At 42.5% G+C, this 14,836-nt stretch overlaps 3 protein-coding genes across 4 annotated transcripts in view; 1 reads left to right on the top strand and 2 right to left on the bottom strand.

Moving 5' to 3' along the window:
• Positions 1-662, bottom strand: part of AKAP14 (A-kinase anchoring protein 14) — a 33,242-nt gene extending 32,580 nt beyond the window's left edge. Inside the window, exon 1 of one of the 2 annotated variants that reach the window (XM_074205171.1) lies at positions 584-662. The gene's annotated coding sequence lies outside the window, so the exon portion shown is untranslated. The remainder of the gene's footprint in view (positions 1-583) is intronic. The other variant, XM_074205170.1, reaches the window with a different exon arrangement.
• A 5,439-nt stretch (positions 663-6,101) lies between these two features.
• Positions 6,102-9,766, bottom strand: NDUFA1 (NADH:ubiquinone oxidoreductase subunit A1). The gene is made up of 3 exons (XM_074201283.1): positions 9,563-9,766; positions 8,137-8,226; positions 6,102-6,216 (listed from the first exon to the last, which is right to left on the bottom strand). Exons 1-3 carry the CDS (start codon positions 9,662-9,664, stop codon positions 6,187-6,189), a joined length of 222 nt encoding a protein of 73 aa, XP_074057384.1. The 5' UTR covers positions 9,665-9,766; the 3' UTR covers positions 6,102-6,186.
• A 125-nt stretch (positions 9,767-9,891) lies between these two features.
• RNF113A (ring finger protein 113A) lies at positions 9,892-11,196 on the top strand. Its single transcript, XM_074201282.1, has one exon. It carries the CDS (start codon positions 9,951-9,953, stop codon positions 10,992-10,994), a length of 1,044 nt encoding a protein of 347 aa, XP_074057383.1. The 5' UTR covers positions 9,892-9,950; the 3' UTR covers positions 10,995-11,196.
• Positions 11,197-14,836: the final 3,640 nt, after the last annotated feature.

The raw sequence follows: 14,836 nt of genomic DNA, 5'->3' as shown, positions 1-14,836 counted from the left end.
GAACAAACAAGACTGGGGAGACAGAAGCCTAAGCCAGGTGGGGAGATGTCTAAGCCTGGATCACTCCATAGCTCATAGGCCAAAATCTCCCCAGATGGAAGAGCCTCTAAATAAGGTTTTGTATACAAAGAATATGGAGAGTTTACAGATAGAGCTAAGAGGAGGTAGGGGTAGAGATGAGGGCACATGATTTCAATTTCTTGATCAATTTTGTTTAATAAATAATGTTATTGATTAATAAATAATTGATTAATAATTTTATTAGCCCGTTTTTACTTTATCCACATTTCCCCATATGTCCCTCCCCTTCCCAAAGGTTCATTCCTTACAACAACTTTAAAAAATTCAACATATTTAAAAAGGTCTGACATTTATAGAAAGAAGGTATCTTCTACTTCTTCTGTGGGGTTTTGGCTACTTTTTAAATCCCCCCCAATTAAAAAAAAAATCAAACCACCATCCTCTCCTCCCCTTCTCCTGAGCCCTCCTTTCCTACCCCTTTCCTTCACTCCCCAGTAGCACCCAAAGCAACCAACAAGAGGAAAAGAGTAGAAACCTCAGCATGATCCAGCCCCAGCCCTACCTGCCTGGTCAGCTAGATCCTTGGCTGGGAACCCTTTTCCACTGACCAGCTGCTGCTTTTGAGGCTCCCTTGAGATCAGTCAGCAGCTGTTACACTGGGATCTTAGATGGAATGTTTACAAGAGATGGTTGTCCTGGCAGCATCACTTCCAACCAATGGGAAGAGGGCAATTGTAACTGGCTTTTATTCAGTTAAGGAAATAGAGGGGTCTAGTTGGCCCCCATCTCCTGGCTACTGGCAATTTCCAAACTTGCCTAGAGTACCTGCAACCTACTTCTGCCCCACTAGGGCTTTGTAATAGTCTGGAGAACACAGTTTAATAGGCAGTGTTGTGGTAGGGTGGAGGGGGAGGCAAATTAAAATGTAATTGGGAAATACTAACAAAATAAAAATACAGTAGAGCATAGATTATTTTTATATAGAACTTCTAAGTCAATATGCTGCCAGCAGTGAAATTTAGTGCCTCCCATTTCTATTTGAGTTGACACTGTGGGCCTTAGAGTGGTTAGTGACTTATCCAAGGTCATAGTGATAACACATATACACATACACAACATATAGGTAAATGAAAAATGTATATAAAGCAGTTACAATGTGAGAAGTAAAGCAAAAGGCGATACACTTTGAGATCTACCTAAATTGTTAAGTCAATAAACATTTATTAAATACTTGCTGGATTTTTTTTTTTAGGTTTTTGCAAGGCAAATGGGGTTAAGTGGCTTGCCCAAGCCCACACAGCTAGGTAATTATTAAGTGTCTGAGACCAGATTTGAATCCAGGTACTCCTGACTCCAGGGCCGGTGTTTTATCCACTACACCACCTAGCTGCCCCAAATACTTGCTGTTTGCCAGGCATTTTGTTAAGCTCTGTGGATACAAAGAAAGAGAAAATGACATCCATGCTGTTAAGGAGCTCACAATCTAATGGGATTTCTAAAGGGTGGGCTCCCCACAGCAGAAGGCAGACTTAAACATTGTTCAATCTCAGGAGTAGGAGGAGGAATAGAAAATGTAGGCCATTTTCTAGAGTGCAGAAAATCCCTCCCCCATCGTGATGTTACAGGAAATTGTGGAAAAGCCCCACTGACCTCAGTTCTAACCAGGCCCCCAAGAAACAGATTCCAGTCTAGCCACCCTGAAAATCCAACCCATGAAAAGAATTCAAACTCCAAGGACTGAGACTCAGCTTTCTGAATTCACAACCGTTATTTATAGAAAACCAACCCTGGGAGGTTGAGAGGATAGCAGATAGTGGAAATCATTTAGAAGAACCCTGTCATTTTACAGATGAGGAGATTGAGGTCTGAAAGATTCAGTTCAATTTGATTTAAATAAACATTCATTTTTTTTCAATGAACAAAAATGGATTTTCTTCCTCCCACTTCACTTTTTTTTTTTGCAAGGCAAACGGGGTTAAGTGGCTTTCCAAGGCCACACAGCTAGGTAATTATTAAGTGTCTGAGACCGGATTTGAACCCAGGTACTCCTGACTCCAGGGCCGGTGCCGCCAGCTAGGTGGTGTAGTGGATAAAGCACTGGCCCTGGAGTCAGGAGTACCTGGGTTCGAATCCGGTCTCAGACACTTAATAATTACCTAGCTGTGTGGCCTTGGGCAAGCCACTTAACCCCGTTTGCCTTGCAAAAAAAAAAAAAAAACTAAAAAAAAAAAAGAGAGAAAAAGCAAAGGTCTAACGTGACCAAGCAATATTTGGTCAACAGTTTCCCATTACAACTTCTGGAGCCAAGCAAGTCTAGTGAGTATAATCATTTGTCAGTGTTTTATGTTTAATGAATAATGGTTTGGGCCCCTCCCTTAGTGTTTTTTTTTTTGTTTTTTGCAGATTGGATAACTTTGGACCCTATGATAGAGTCCAATGGAAGGACAGGATGGAGTGTGATAGGGACAAAGGAAGGATCCCTGTGTCAGGGACAGAGTAGGGAGGCCAGGGAAGGGAGTTCTGACCCAGATGGTGAGCCTCGGAGTCCCAAGGACCCTCACTGAAGCCATGTCACAGTAGTTGATTAGATTATCAATCCCAGAGAAGAGATACAAAGGAGAAGGTGGGGAGAAGAGTGAAGAGATGGGCAGATGATACATCCTTCCAGTCAAGGCAGGGGTTGGTGGTATAATTTGTCCAAAATTAAGAAAAGGATCATTAGAGTCCTGTGGCTTGGTTGATTAGAGATCACATGGAAGGTACTTGGCCTTTTATCGTCAACTTGGTCAGCTAGATATGACCCAGGGTTCACTCTAATGTTGGTTAGGGAGGTGACAGCCTAGAAGGGTCATCGGTGTTGGATGAATGGCCGGTCTGGAGAAGGTCCTGCATGATGGCTGAGAGCTCTCATTGGTGTGACTTTTCCAAAGTCTGTCATTTCATAGGGAAACCAGTTATTTCCCTTGGCTTCCAGTGAGGGTGGTGGTCAGTCCACTAGACCCCCTTAAGGGTCTCTTATCCCAAAGATCCCAAAGATCAGTTTCTCCTGAGTTAGTAACCATAGCAGGGTAATAGTGGAAAGAACACTGATTCTGGAGGAAGGCTGGGTTCAAATCTGCTTCTAATATTTTATTAGCTGTGTGACCCTGAGAAATTCCTTACATTTTTGAGCCTTAGCTCAAATGAGGGGGAAATAAGCATTTATTTAAAGCTTACAATATGCTTAAGGGCACTCTACAGTTATCTCATTTTAACCTGATAACAACCCTGAGTGGTAGGTACTGCTATGATCCTTATTTTATAGGTGAGAAAACTGAGGCAGAGGTTAAGTGACTTACCTAGGGTCATACAGCCAGTAATTACTGAGGTTGGACTTAAAATTTCCTACTTCAGACTGTCTTATCCACTGTGCCACCTAGCAACTTATCAAATGAGACTGTCTATAGAGCACTTTGGAAACTAAAATGTCAGTCACTATAGCTAACCAGCTTCTCTTTATCCACCTTCTGGGCTTTTCACATAATGGGACCACAAAATTTGGAACTAGGACTTTCACTTATAACCTTTCATTTTACAATGGAGGAAACTGGGTTCCAGAGGTTTTTGGGTCTTCCCTCTATAAAATGAGGATAACACTTTCACCGAACAATTTTATTACTACCTGGTTGTTACAAAGGTAAGGTGATCCAATCTTATAGAGGACAGGCCTAGACATCATGAGCAAACCTTGTTCATTTACAGACTCAGGTCTGTAAAATGTAAATACCACTACTTGCCCCATAGATCTGATAAGGTTCTCTCTCTAGAAGCAGTCTGGCCAAATGGAAAGTATACAAGTCACCTGGGCTTGATCCTTGGCCTTAACACTTACTAGCTGTGAGGCCACTGGTAGGTCATTTCTCCTCCATGAGGCTTCTTGTCTGTAAAACTAGTAAAGCATCAGAATTGTTGTAAGAAAGATGTCTTAAATTTACCATTCTTTCAAGAAACCAATTTTACCTGATGGATCAGTTTCATATACGGTCCTCTTCCTGTTCTTTGTATATCAACCTGGTCATGTCTGTTGTTTATAAAATTCAGAAGAGTGACTTGAAAATTTCAATCATGTGAGCTGGCATCAGAATCTAGCATTTTAATAGCCAAACATGAAGTATAGGTTATATTATATAATCAAGTCTGAATTTATTAGCCTGGATCATTTTCAAAGGCTGGTCCTATTCTCCTCCAGCAAGCAGGCCTTTCTGACCTTCTAATTTTGGGTCCTGTCACCAACTCCAGAAGGGAAATCTAGGGCTGAGGCTCCCACACAAGCTTTTCTTGTTAGGCCAAGAGCTCCCTGAAAATTCTGGGCATTTCTTAAGAGTAAAAAGACATTCCTACTGTCGATTCTTGGTCATGGTGATGAAACCTTAGGGAGTAAAGTTTAGTCATCCTGCTTCCTTCTATTGGTCCCACTCCATCCTGAAGTAGGATGGGTATTTGATTTCTTTGGGTCTTATAATCAGGCCAAGTTTTCAACGGAATTTTGAAGGGATTAGGAGGAAATGAGGGCTGGAATAAGATGGGCTCAAGGCTTACCTGACCAATCCTTTGTAGGTTACTGGTTAAGACTCCATTGGTAATGGAGCAGCTAAGGTGATCTAGTGGCTAGAGTACCAGCCCTGGAGTAAGGAGGACCCGAGTTCAAATTCAGTCTCAGACACTTAATAATTATCTGTGTGACCTTGGGCAAGTCACTTAACCCCATTGCCTTGCAAAAAAAAAAAAAAGAAAAAAGACTCCATTGGTAGAGGGAGTTTCCCTACCCAGAATTCCATATACCAATGAATTTACAAGTCTAGCCCACCATGTCGGATTTTGATTTTTAATTTATCATGCCACCTGTGGTGCTTGGAGTATACTTCCCTTTTCACTTGTTAGTTTTTTCTTGTTTCTTTTCAGTAACAAATCCAACTCTTAACTTTCCCATCTTTTCTCACCTCATATTATTTTCTGTCAACACAATTGGCAGCCATTGTTATCTTTTTGAAAAATTACCTTTTAAATGTCTAAAGTATCTTTAAATGGGTACTATGGAAAACTCAATAATCAATTTTTAAATAATTCTTTGCCTTCAGGAGGTAATGATCTTTGAAAGAAATATGGAAAAGTCACAGCCTATAACAAAATACAAGGCTCCCCCCCAATCAGTGTCCACTGTGGAATCTAGAGTAATTTATTAAGCCTCTTGGTTTAAGCTACTAGCTGCTGGACAAGACTAAATAGCCTACCTACAAATATTGAAGGGTTAGACCACACTAACAATTTATGTTGGCATGGTCTGACATAATTGGGCTGGTCCTTATAATTTACTCTTGGATGAATCTCTGTAATTGGCAGTCCTTTTATTGCCTTCTGGAGTCTCTGATGCTGTCTGCTATGGACTGTTTGGGCTCTAACAACTTAAAGATCTCTGATTTTTCTTTCTCTTTCTGAATGATAAATGTTTAGTCCCTGGAATTTTAATACAAACCTGATAGTATGGATGATTTTTTTTTTGGCTTTTTGGAGTTATTTCCACAAGATAATGTAAGTCCCAGATTTACTTCTCTTTTTTGGTATCTAGGTAAGACACTTGATTGGCAGAGAGGGATCTCTTTGTCAGACAACTTTCTTCTAAACAGGCATATGAGTTAATTAATAAGAATAATTTCTTTTTTTTTTTAGATTTTGGCAAGGCAAATGGAGTTAAGTGGCTTGCCCAAGGCCACACACAGTTAGATTAATGATTAAGTGTCTGAGACTGGATTTGAACCCAGGTATTCCTGACTCCAGGATGAAGCCATATATTTTTTTCTGACAAAAGGAAGAACAATTCTCCTAGAAAAGAAATCCAAAGTAACTACATTTCTTTCCCTAGGTTTTCCTAGCCCTCTAAAGAAACTTTGATTTAGCACTATTTAAGTACTTCTAATGCTGGAAGCTGACTTTTGATTTCCTAAGGCTTCATGCTTCAACTCAACATTCAACTTCTTGGATATGATTACATAAGAGAAAGAGGAAGGGGTGAGGAGATGAACAAAAAAAAGAACAGCTCTCTGGACAGTTAGAATATCTTTAATGGACACCAGTCAATGAACTATATAAGTGTCCTGCAGTCATGAAGTCGGGCATCATGTATCCTCTTTATGCTTCACTGGTTATATTCTCCAAGCCCTAAAAAAAATTTAAAGAGGAAAAAAATGTGAATTCCATTCTCTCTAATGAAAGGTCAGTATTCCTCACTTCTAGCTCTTTCTACAAAACAGCTATTACTCTTTGATTGCATTTATAGTGATATAAAAAAGACAACTGTAAATTTAAACATCATTACACACAATAATATCATACATTTTTGAAAATCATATTACCTGCCTATTTCCAAAAGGACTTAAGCAATTTTCAGATGGATATATGATCCATGGTCCAGTGGGAAGAGAATGAACCTCAGCCAGGAAGATACGGGTTTGAGTTCTACCTTGGCCATTTACTGCCTATGGAATCCTGGACAAGTTGCTTAACTTCTCAATGGTGTGAGCTGGTTAAAGACTAGGAATTTCAGAGAAGGGGCAAGACCTACAAAGGTAAAGGGAGGTTCTCTCACCTGGAAGTGCTGTAGGGATATTAGTGAAATCCCAGGTACACTCTTTATTCTGGCAGAAGTTATGAAACAAAACTGAGAACCATCTAAAAGGAGTCAATGGCTTTATATGCTGTTATATCTAGGAAAATAAATCTAGCAGTTAAAAAGAGAAACCAATCAGGAAGCATTTAAGTGCTCTCTGTGTGAAGCACTGTAGAAACCAATAAAGTTTCTAACAACCAGTTTCCTGTTTCATTGTTTGGTAACTGAATCTTTCCTGGAATAAACTTGAAGCAGGCCAGGTATTAGGTACTCCCTTATAGAAAATACACCTGGTAATAGACAATGGTTCTGAAAACATACAGAAACCACGTTTCTATTCTCTGAGAGGGAGGACATGGGTTGAACAGAGTGAGGAGTCCTAGGCTGGATAACAAACTAATCAGAACCTCTTTGCAGGTCTTTGACAGGGAGAAAATAATACTACAGATTACTTGTAAGTAAATTACTTTGGGAACAGGAGGGAGCAGAAATGGTTGAAACCTGGTTGAAATCACTGAAAGAATATCACCTAAGTATTCTGCTGTCTAGTGGTGTCTTTAAAAAGAGACCATTTAGGCAATCTGGGTGCAGAGAAAGTAGGTCCTTCAGAACTGTTCTCTTAAGAGATGAACACATGCTGTATCTCATTGGAGATACACTCCAACCTTCTAACAAATACCTGTAATAGAAGAAGTCTATGCTGTGGACTAAAATGAAACTTGATCTCTTATCCTTTCTCTTTCTTAAATGGTATTTGGTATGATTCAAATGATTCTTCAAGGGGGAAAAGTGATTCAGATTCATGCTCTTTTGCAGAAATGTTCAAATAATCTTTCCATTTATTCCAAGTCATAAGAAGCCGTTTAAGGGTTTTCAGTGATGAAAAAAAGTGACTTAAATGGAATCATAGCCATTGAGAAAAAAACAAAACTACCTAAAAAAAATCCTAACAACAATTTCTCTTTATAACATTTATCTTAGTTTCTCTGCTCTGGAGTAGGTTGGAAACCTGTGATCTATCCTTTTCTCCCCTTAACACCTTTTCCCATTTCATGTCACACTGCTTTGCAGAGATTTCTGGTGTCTCCTGCTTGCTTTGTCCTGCTTTCAAAAATAGGCAAACTTCTGTAAGGATTGTGAAGTTTTTGGGTTTCCTATGCATGTTCAGTTCTCTTGTAATAAACCTAAGCTTCATGAAACTGTGACTGCCTGTTGACAACAGTTATCCAAAGAAAAGAAACTTTGGCACTTGGTAATACCAGGCAAGTAAGTTACTGAACCCTTAGTGCATTTTGAGGAATTCCACATTGTGTCCTGGATAGAAGTAGAAGCAGGAAACTACTTTAGCTATGAAATCCCAAGTTATGGTCTCCAGAGCCACTGAATCAACTGAAAGATACCTCTCTGGGTAACACTTTCAAAATGAACCCAGCCCCTCAACTGGTACACATAGCCAGCAGGACAAATTTTACCTTAGCTTCATAATAACGATTGAATCCAGACAGTCTCCTATCCCTTTCCAGCAGACTCCACTGGTATCGATTACGGGCAATTCTTTTTTCCTATCAAGAGAACAATGACTTTACACTGAAGTTCAAATGAGCTAGTGGCCAGAAATTAGAAAGTAGAAAGACAAAGACACACATATAAAGCAAAGAAAGGGGAGTATGGATGAAGTCCAGAAAGAAAAACCAGGCTACTAAACTTCTAAATTAAGAGGCTGTCAGTTCTCACAAATTATGGGAAGAAAACACAAATGTTTATATATAATAACATGTATAATGCAGCTATATTAGTCAAAGTAAATATAATAAAAATATCATAGTTAATATTTAGCTGTGCTAGGTACTGTGGGAAGTACCTTACAAATATGATCTTGTTTGATCCTCATAACAAACCTGGGTGGTAGGTGCTATAATTATCCTGTCTTATTACCTTCTGAGAGTTAGGCACAGTTTCTGCTGTCAACAAATAATATCCATCTACTGCCATCTTTGCCTATTAAAGTCCCAGATCTCCCTGTAATTGATAATCCTGCTCCTGAAGACTAAACATGTTATATTTATATAGTGCTTCAAGATTTTCCTGGCAACTTTGTGAGATATGATAAATGCATTAGTCATTATTATCCCAATTTTACAGATGAGGAAACAGAGTCTGAGTGATTAGCCTGCCCACATGATGGGATTTGAGCTTTAGTCCACTGATTCCAACATTCTTTCCATTAGACCTTCAATGGATCCATTAATAAGCATTTATAAGATACCTTCTATGTGGTATATATTGTGCGGCATTTTCAAACAAAACCCTTCCTACATCCTATCTGAGGGAGATGGCCCGTACGTCGCCCTACGACTCTATGCACCCAATAATGGTCTTGCACACGGAGCAGTAACAGAAGCCAAAGAGCTTGTGAAGTAGAAGGTATCTGCGGCGGGATTGGAACCTGCATCTTCCAGAATGCAAGCCCACTGCACCCTTCCACCTGTGCCTTGATAGGCACAGAGATGTGGGATCTGCGGCGATTAGAGTGGGAGCCTTTCTGAAGGTGGATGCGGTAGCCGACCCCCTGCGTCCCCATCACCCTAAGCCCAGCATGGGCACTTGGACCTTGGCCACAGCAGCTCAATAAAGCGTCTGCCGAATGAATGAGTTTGGGGACGTCATTTTCTCCTTTCCTTAGGTCACTTCTCCTCCCTCGGCCTCAACTTCTTACTCTGGCAAGTGAAGGCGGAGGGTCGAATGGCATCGGTCTTGGAGTCCCTTGCAGCACTACGTCCAGGATCCCTTCCCTTCCCCGGCCTTAGTTTCCTGCTCTGTAAAATGCCGGGGTTGGGCTCGCTGCCCGCCCCCCACGCCGAGCGCCCGCTCCCGGACCCCCCCCCCGGGGGGCCCTACCTTGTTCCCACTGGTGTACTTTTGGATGAGAGCAGTGCTGATGCCCGGAACAGTCAGACACGCGCCCATGACGGCCAGACCCGGCAGAATCTCGAACCACATCTCGGAGGTAAGCCGCAGGCGGCCCGAGCCCGTGAGGAAGAGACTAAGCCAGGACCTGGGCGGGCTAAAGGTGACTGCAGCCACTTCCGGTCCAGCAGCCACTTCCGGTCCCAGCAGCCACTTCCGGTCCCAGCAGCCCCCGCGCGCCGCGCCCCTGGGCGCCGACCAATCGGCTCCCGCCGCCGCGGCCGCTCTGCTCTCCCTGTCTCCTCGCTGGCCAGACGCGACGTCTGCTTCCGGGCCGAGTAGCTGGCGCGCCCGAGCTCGGGCTCTCCGGAAGGGGAAGATGGCCGAGCCGCCGTCCTCCGAGGTGCCAGCGGGCCCGGTGTGTACCTTCCTCTTTAAGAAGTCGGGCCGCAAGGGCAGCGCAGGGCGCCGGAAACGGCCGGCCCCGGCCAAAGCGGCCGGCGGCGGCGGCAGCAGCAGCAGCAGCAGCAGCGATGAAGGCAACGTGGTGGTCCGCCGGGAGAAGAGGCGCCTGGCCCCCAACCCCATGATCCAAAAGACGCGCGGCAGCTGCCGGGAGAAAAAGGCGCCCGCCTCCCCCAGCGGGGCCAGCGACGAGAGCGAGGCCTCGACGGCGGTGAGCGTCGTCTACAAGTCCACCCGCTCGGCCAAGCCCGTGGGCCCCGAGGACATGGGCGCCACCGCCGTCTACGAGCTGGACACGGAGAAGGAGCACGACGCGCAGGCCATCTTCGAGCGCAGCCAGAGGATCCAAGAGCAGCTCCGCGGCAAGGAGGACGACAAGATCTACCGGGGCATCAACAACTACCAGCGCTACGTGAAGCCCAAGGACACGTCCATGGGCAACGCGTCGTCGGGCATGGTCCGGAAGGGGCCCATCCGCGCCCCCGAACACCTGCGCGCCACGGTGCGCTGGGACTACCAGCCAGACATCTGCAAGGACTACAAGGAGACCGGCTTCTGCGGCTTCGGCGACAGCTGCAAGTTCCTGCACGACCGCTCCGACTACAAGCACGGCTGGCAGATCGAGCGCGAGCTGGACGAGGGCCGCTACGGCGGCCTCGACGAAGAGAACTACGAGGTGAGCAGCGGCGAGGAGGACCTGCCTTTCAAGTGCTTCATCTGTCGCCAGTCCTTCCGGAACCCCGTGGTGACCAAGTGCAAGCATTACTTCTGTGAGACCTGCGCCTTGAGGCACTTCCGGACGTCGCCACGCTGCTATGTGTGCGACCAGCAGACCAACGGGGTTTTCAACCCAGCCAAGGACCTGATCGCCAAACTAGACAAGTACCAGGCAGAGGGGAAGGTGGGCACTTCTGACCCCTTAGAAAGCTCAGATGAAGGTGTCACCTCCATCACTTAAAGCCAGTGCAGGGGCGGCTAGGTGACAGTGCATAGAGCACCGGCCCTGGAGTCAGGAGTTCCTGGGTTTGAATCCGGCTCAGACACTTCATTACCTAGCTGTGTGGCCTTGGCCAAGCCACTTAACCCCATGGCCTTGCAAAAAAAAAAAAGTTAATGGAGCAGTAATAATAAGAATAATAATAAAGATCCTTCTCTTTGAACTTTGTGACTCCAGCATCACTGGGGGGGGGGGAGTAAGGGAAAGGACAAGGAAGATGGGGAGTATCGGAAGGGGGGGACTAGGGAAAGAGGCAAGGGGGATGGGGGGGCTGGAGAGACAGGAAGAAGCTAGAGGGCTGATTGGGGAACAGTAGGGAACTGGGATTGCCTGGTGGGCACGGGGAACCAGACTAACCAGGGATGGAAGGGGGCCATGGGAAGGAAGGAAAACTTAAATTGCTGGGTACCCATTGCGAATAATCAGCCAAAGGGTGGAGAGAAGCCTGGATTTCTTGGGACCCAGGAAGATTTCTGGCTAAACTGGGGTGGAACTGAAGAATGGGGAAGCTTAAATTGCATGGTATTCTCAGGTACCAAGTCAGACTGGGGGGCGGGGAATGGAGGGAGGGGAGGTACCTTCCTAGTATGCCAGAAGGAGCTGGAGGACACTTTTAAGAAGCTCTCAAGAATGTCATAATAATGAATTAAGGCATTTAAGAACTTACTACAGAGCAAAACACTTGACATAAATAGAACATGATATTTGGACTATAAGTACAATGGATCCTTAGGGTGCAACAGCAAAGCAAGGTGTAATAAATGTAATAAAGTCTTTTGACTTGTTTCTTATCTAGGTACCTCCATATCTGAATCATAGATCTAGAGTAGAAAGGAACCTCAAAGACCACTTACTCCAACCCTCTCATAGTGGAGGAAATTGAGGTACAAGAATATTAAGTGGCTAACTCACAGTCATATAACTCATAGCTGTCATAGGTGGCATTTTAACTTCTATCCACTGTATATGCTCATTCTTTTAAAGTACAGCAGTTAGAGAAGTGTGCTGCCTTCTTTAATGAAGGGTTGAATAAATGGTAAGCACCTGCTAAGTACAACTAAACCAACTAGTTCTTTTAGCCTCTAAGGAGTGGCCTATAAAACTCTTCATTGATCCCTGACACCTTTTTCTATTGTCCTCATGTGAGGTCCTACTCCTGAAAAACCTAACCAATCGGGTCTGGACAAGGAAAAGGCAAACTATTCCAGTATTTTTATCAAGAAATGGGATCATGAATCCAGTCTCAGACACTTAATAATTACCTAGCTTGCCTTGGGCAAGCCACTTAAGTCCATTTGCCTTGCAAAAAAAAAAAAAAATGGGATCGTGCAATATTATAAGCCAATTAGGAGAACAAGGGATAGTTTGCCAGTCATATCTATGGAAAGAGGAGCAGTTTATGACCATAGCATAGGTATACAAAAATATAAAAAACAAACTGGATAATTTTGATTACATTAGATTAAAGTTTGCACAAATAAAACCACTGTAACCAAGATCAAAAGGAATGTAGTAAATTGGGAATCAATTTTTACACCTAGTGATTCTGACAAAGAACTCATTCTAAACTATATAGAGAACTGAGCCAAATTTATAAAAAAAAAACAACTCATTCCCCAATTGACAAATGGTCAAAGGGTATGCAAAGGCAATTCTCAGCCAAAAAATCAGTTATCTATAGTCATATGAAAAATTGTTCTAAATCATTATTGATTACAGACATGCAAATTAAAGCATTTCTAAGGTAACATCTCACACCTCTCAGATTGGCCAGTATGACCAGAAAGTTTAATAATGTTGGAGGGAATGTGGGAAATCTGGAATACTAATGCATTGTTTGTGGATCTGTGAACTGATCCAACCTTTCTGGACAGCAATTTGGAATTAGCCCCAAAAGGCAATAAAAATCTGTATACCCTTTGATCCAGCAATGCCAGTACTGGGTCTATTCCCTGAAGAGACCATGAAAAAGGGTAAAAACATCACTTGTACAAAAATATTCATATCTCTATTTGGAGTGGCAAAGAAGTGGAAATCAAAGGAATGTTCATCAATTGGGGAATGGCTATATGTATGTGATGGAACACTACTGTTCTGTTAGAAACCAGGAGAGAGAGGGGCAACTAGGTACCACAGTGTATAGAACACCACGCCAGCCCTGGAATCAGAACCTGAGTTCAAATTTGACCTCAGACACTAATTACCTAGCTGTGTGACCTTGGGGAAAAACTTGCATGAATTGATGCTGACTGAGATTAGCAGAACTAGAAAAACATTGTCCACCCTAACAATAACCAGAGGTTGATGATCAACCATCATGGACTTGCTCATCATTAGTGCAATAATCAGGGACAATACGAAGAGATTTGGTATGGATAATACCATCGCTATCCAGAAAAAGAACCGTAGTTTAAATGAAAACCAAAGCATATTATCTTCAATTTTTAAAGGTTGTCTTATATATTGTGTCATTTTGTTATCTTGTTGGATCTGATTCTTCTCTATCAATTCATTCAATTTTGATGTATGTTTATCATGGTTGCAAATGTAAAGCCTATGTCAGATTGCCTTCTGTTGGGGAAGGGGGGAGGAAGGGAGGAAGGTAGAAAAATTATAGAATTCAAAACATTGCAAAAAAAAGATTGGTAGAAACTGCCACTGTATGGAACTGAAGAAACAAATAAAATGTTTATATAATAAAAAAGAAATGGGGTCATGAAGATAGGATACAAGACAAGCTAGCAATTGAAAAAGTTGTTGACCTCAAGGAGGTCTTATCTGGGAGAGATGTAAATGTAAAAAGAAAACAAGTATGAAGGTAATTGGAAGGAAGGATGGGACTGGGATGTATTAAAGACTTGAACAGTCAGGGCAAAGGTGATGATAATTATCCTTCATTCTCAAAGAGAACCTTAAAGTTTGGGAAATTTGTTTTGTGACCATCCTGTTGGAATTGTGAACTTGACTGAAAGGTCTTCTCTTTGTAACCATTATGAACATTCCTTGACTGACTGGCATTTGATCTGGTTCTATTAGGTGACAGTGACTGACATTCCTTCTCATCAATGGATTGTTTCAGATCCCTACAGTGCACAGAACATCCTGGACTTTTCATTACAAATGTAGCAACTGTTTACAGTGACTTCTGGAAGTCATTGCCTGGAGGGATTATAAATTTATCAAAGTAGTCTATTAAACTAGAATCAACTTTTTTCTACACAAATGACTGTCAAATGTGTTTCTCTGACCCTAATTTTAACCCTGTGCCACTCATACATCCCCCAGTTGTCTACTAAACATTTTTACTGAAATTTGTCTTTCAGCAGCATCAAAGTGAAGGTTTGTTCCCTAAAATGAAACAATTCATCTTCCCACATTAATCTTTTAACCTGTAGAATGGAGCTATTGCAAGAAATGAGTCAACCAATATAGTAAGATATCTCTGAGGTTTTGAAGGTCCTACATTTATACCTTTTAACTTAACAACATATCTTTTTTGGAACCTCAATGTCATAAATTAACACTTTTTTACTTCAAGGTGTAGTTTCAAATATGGGTGAGGGATCTGTGACCTGGAGTTTAATTTCATTTGGTCCACAGACAAGTACTAATATCTCTAGTCATATGTTTAGTATTTCAGTAGACTGGTGATCTCATCAATTTGATTTTCCCCAACCCCACAAATCAAAAGCTATACTTAGAATTAAAAAAAAATACATTTGTTTAAAAGTTTCAGGCTGCAAGAGGGAGTACTAGTTTTTAAATGTTTCTGGATTTCTTTGTGTAGCAGTTTATGGTATCTG

The sequence above is a fragment of the Macrotis lagotis genome, chromosome X (genome assembly GCF_037893015.1).
Source record: "Macrotis lagotis isolate mMagLag1 chromosome X, bilby.v1.9.chrom.fasta, whole genome shotgun sequence".
NCBI lineage: Eukaryota > Metazoa > Chordata > Mammalia > Peramelemorphia > Peramelidae > Macrotis > Macrotis lagotis.
This window is presented reverse-complemented; position numbering and strand designations above follow the sequence as displayed.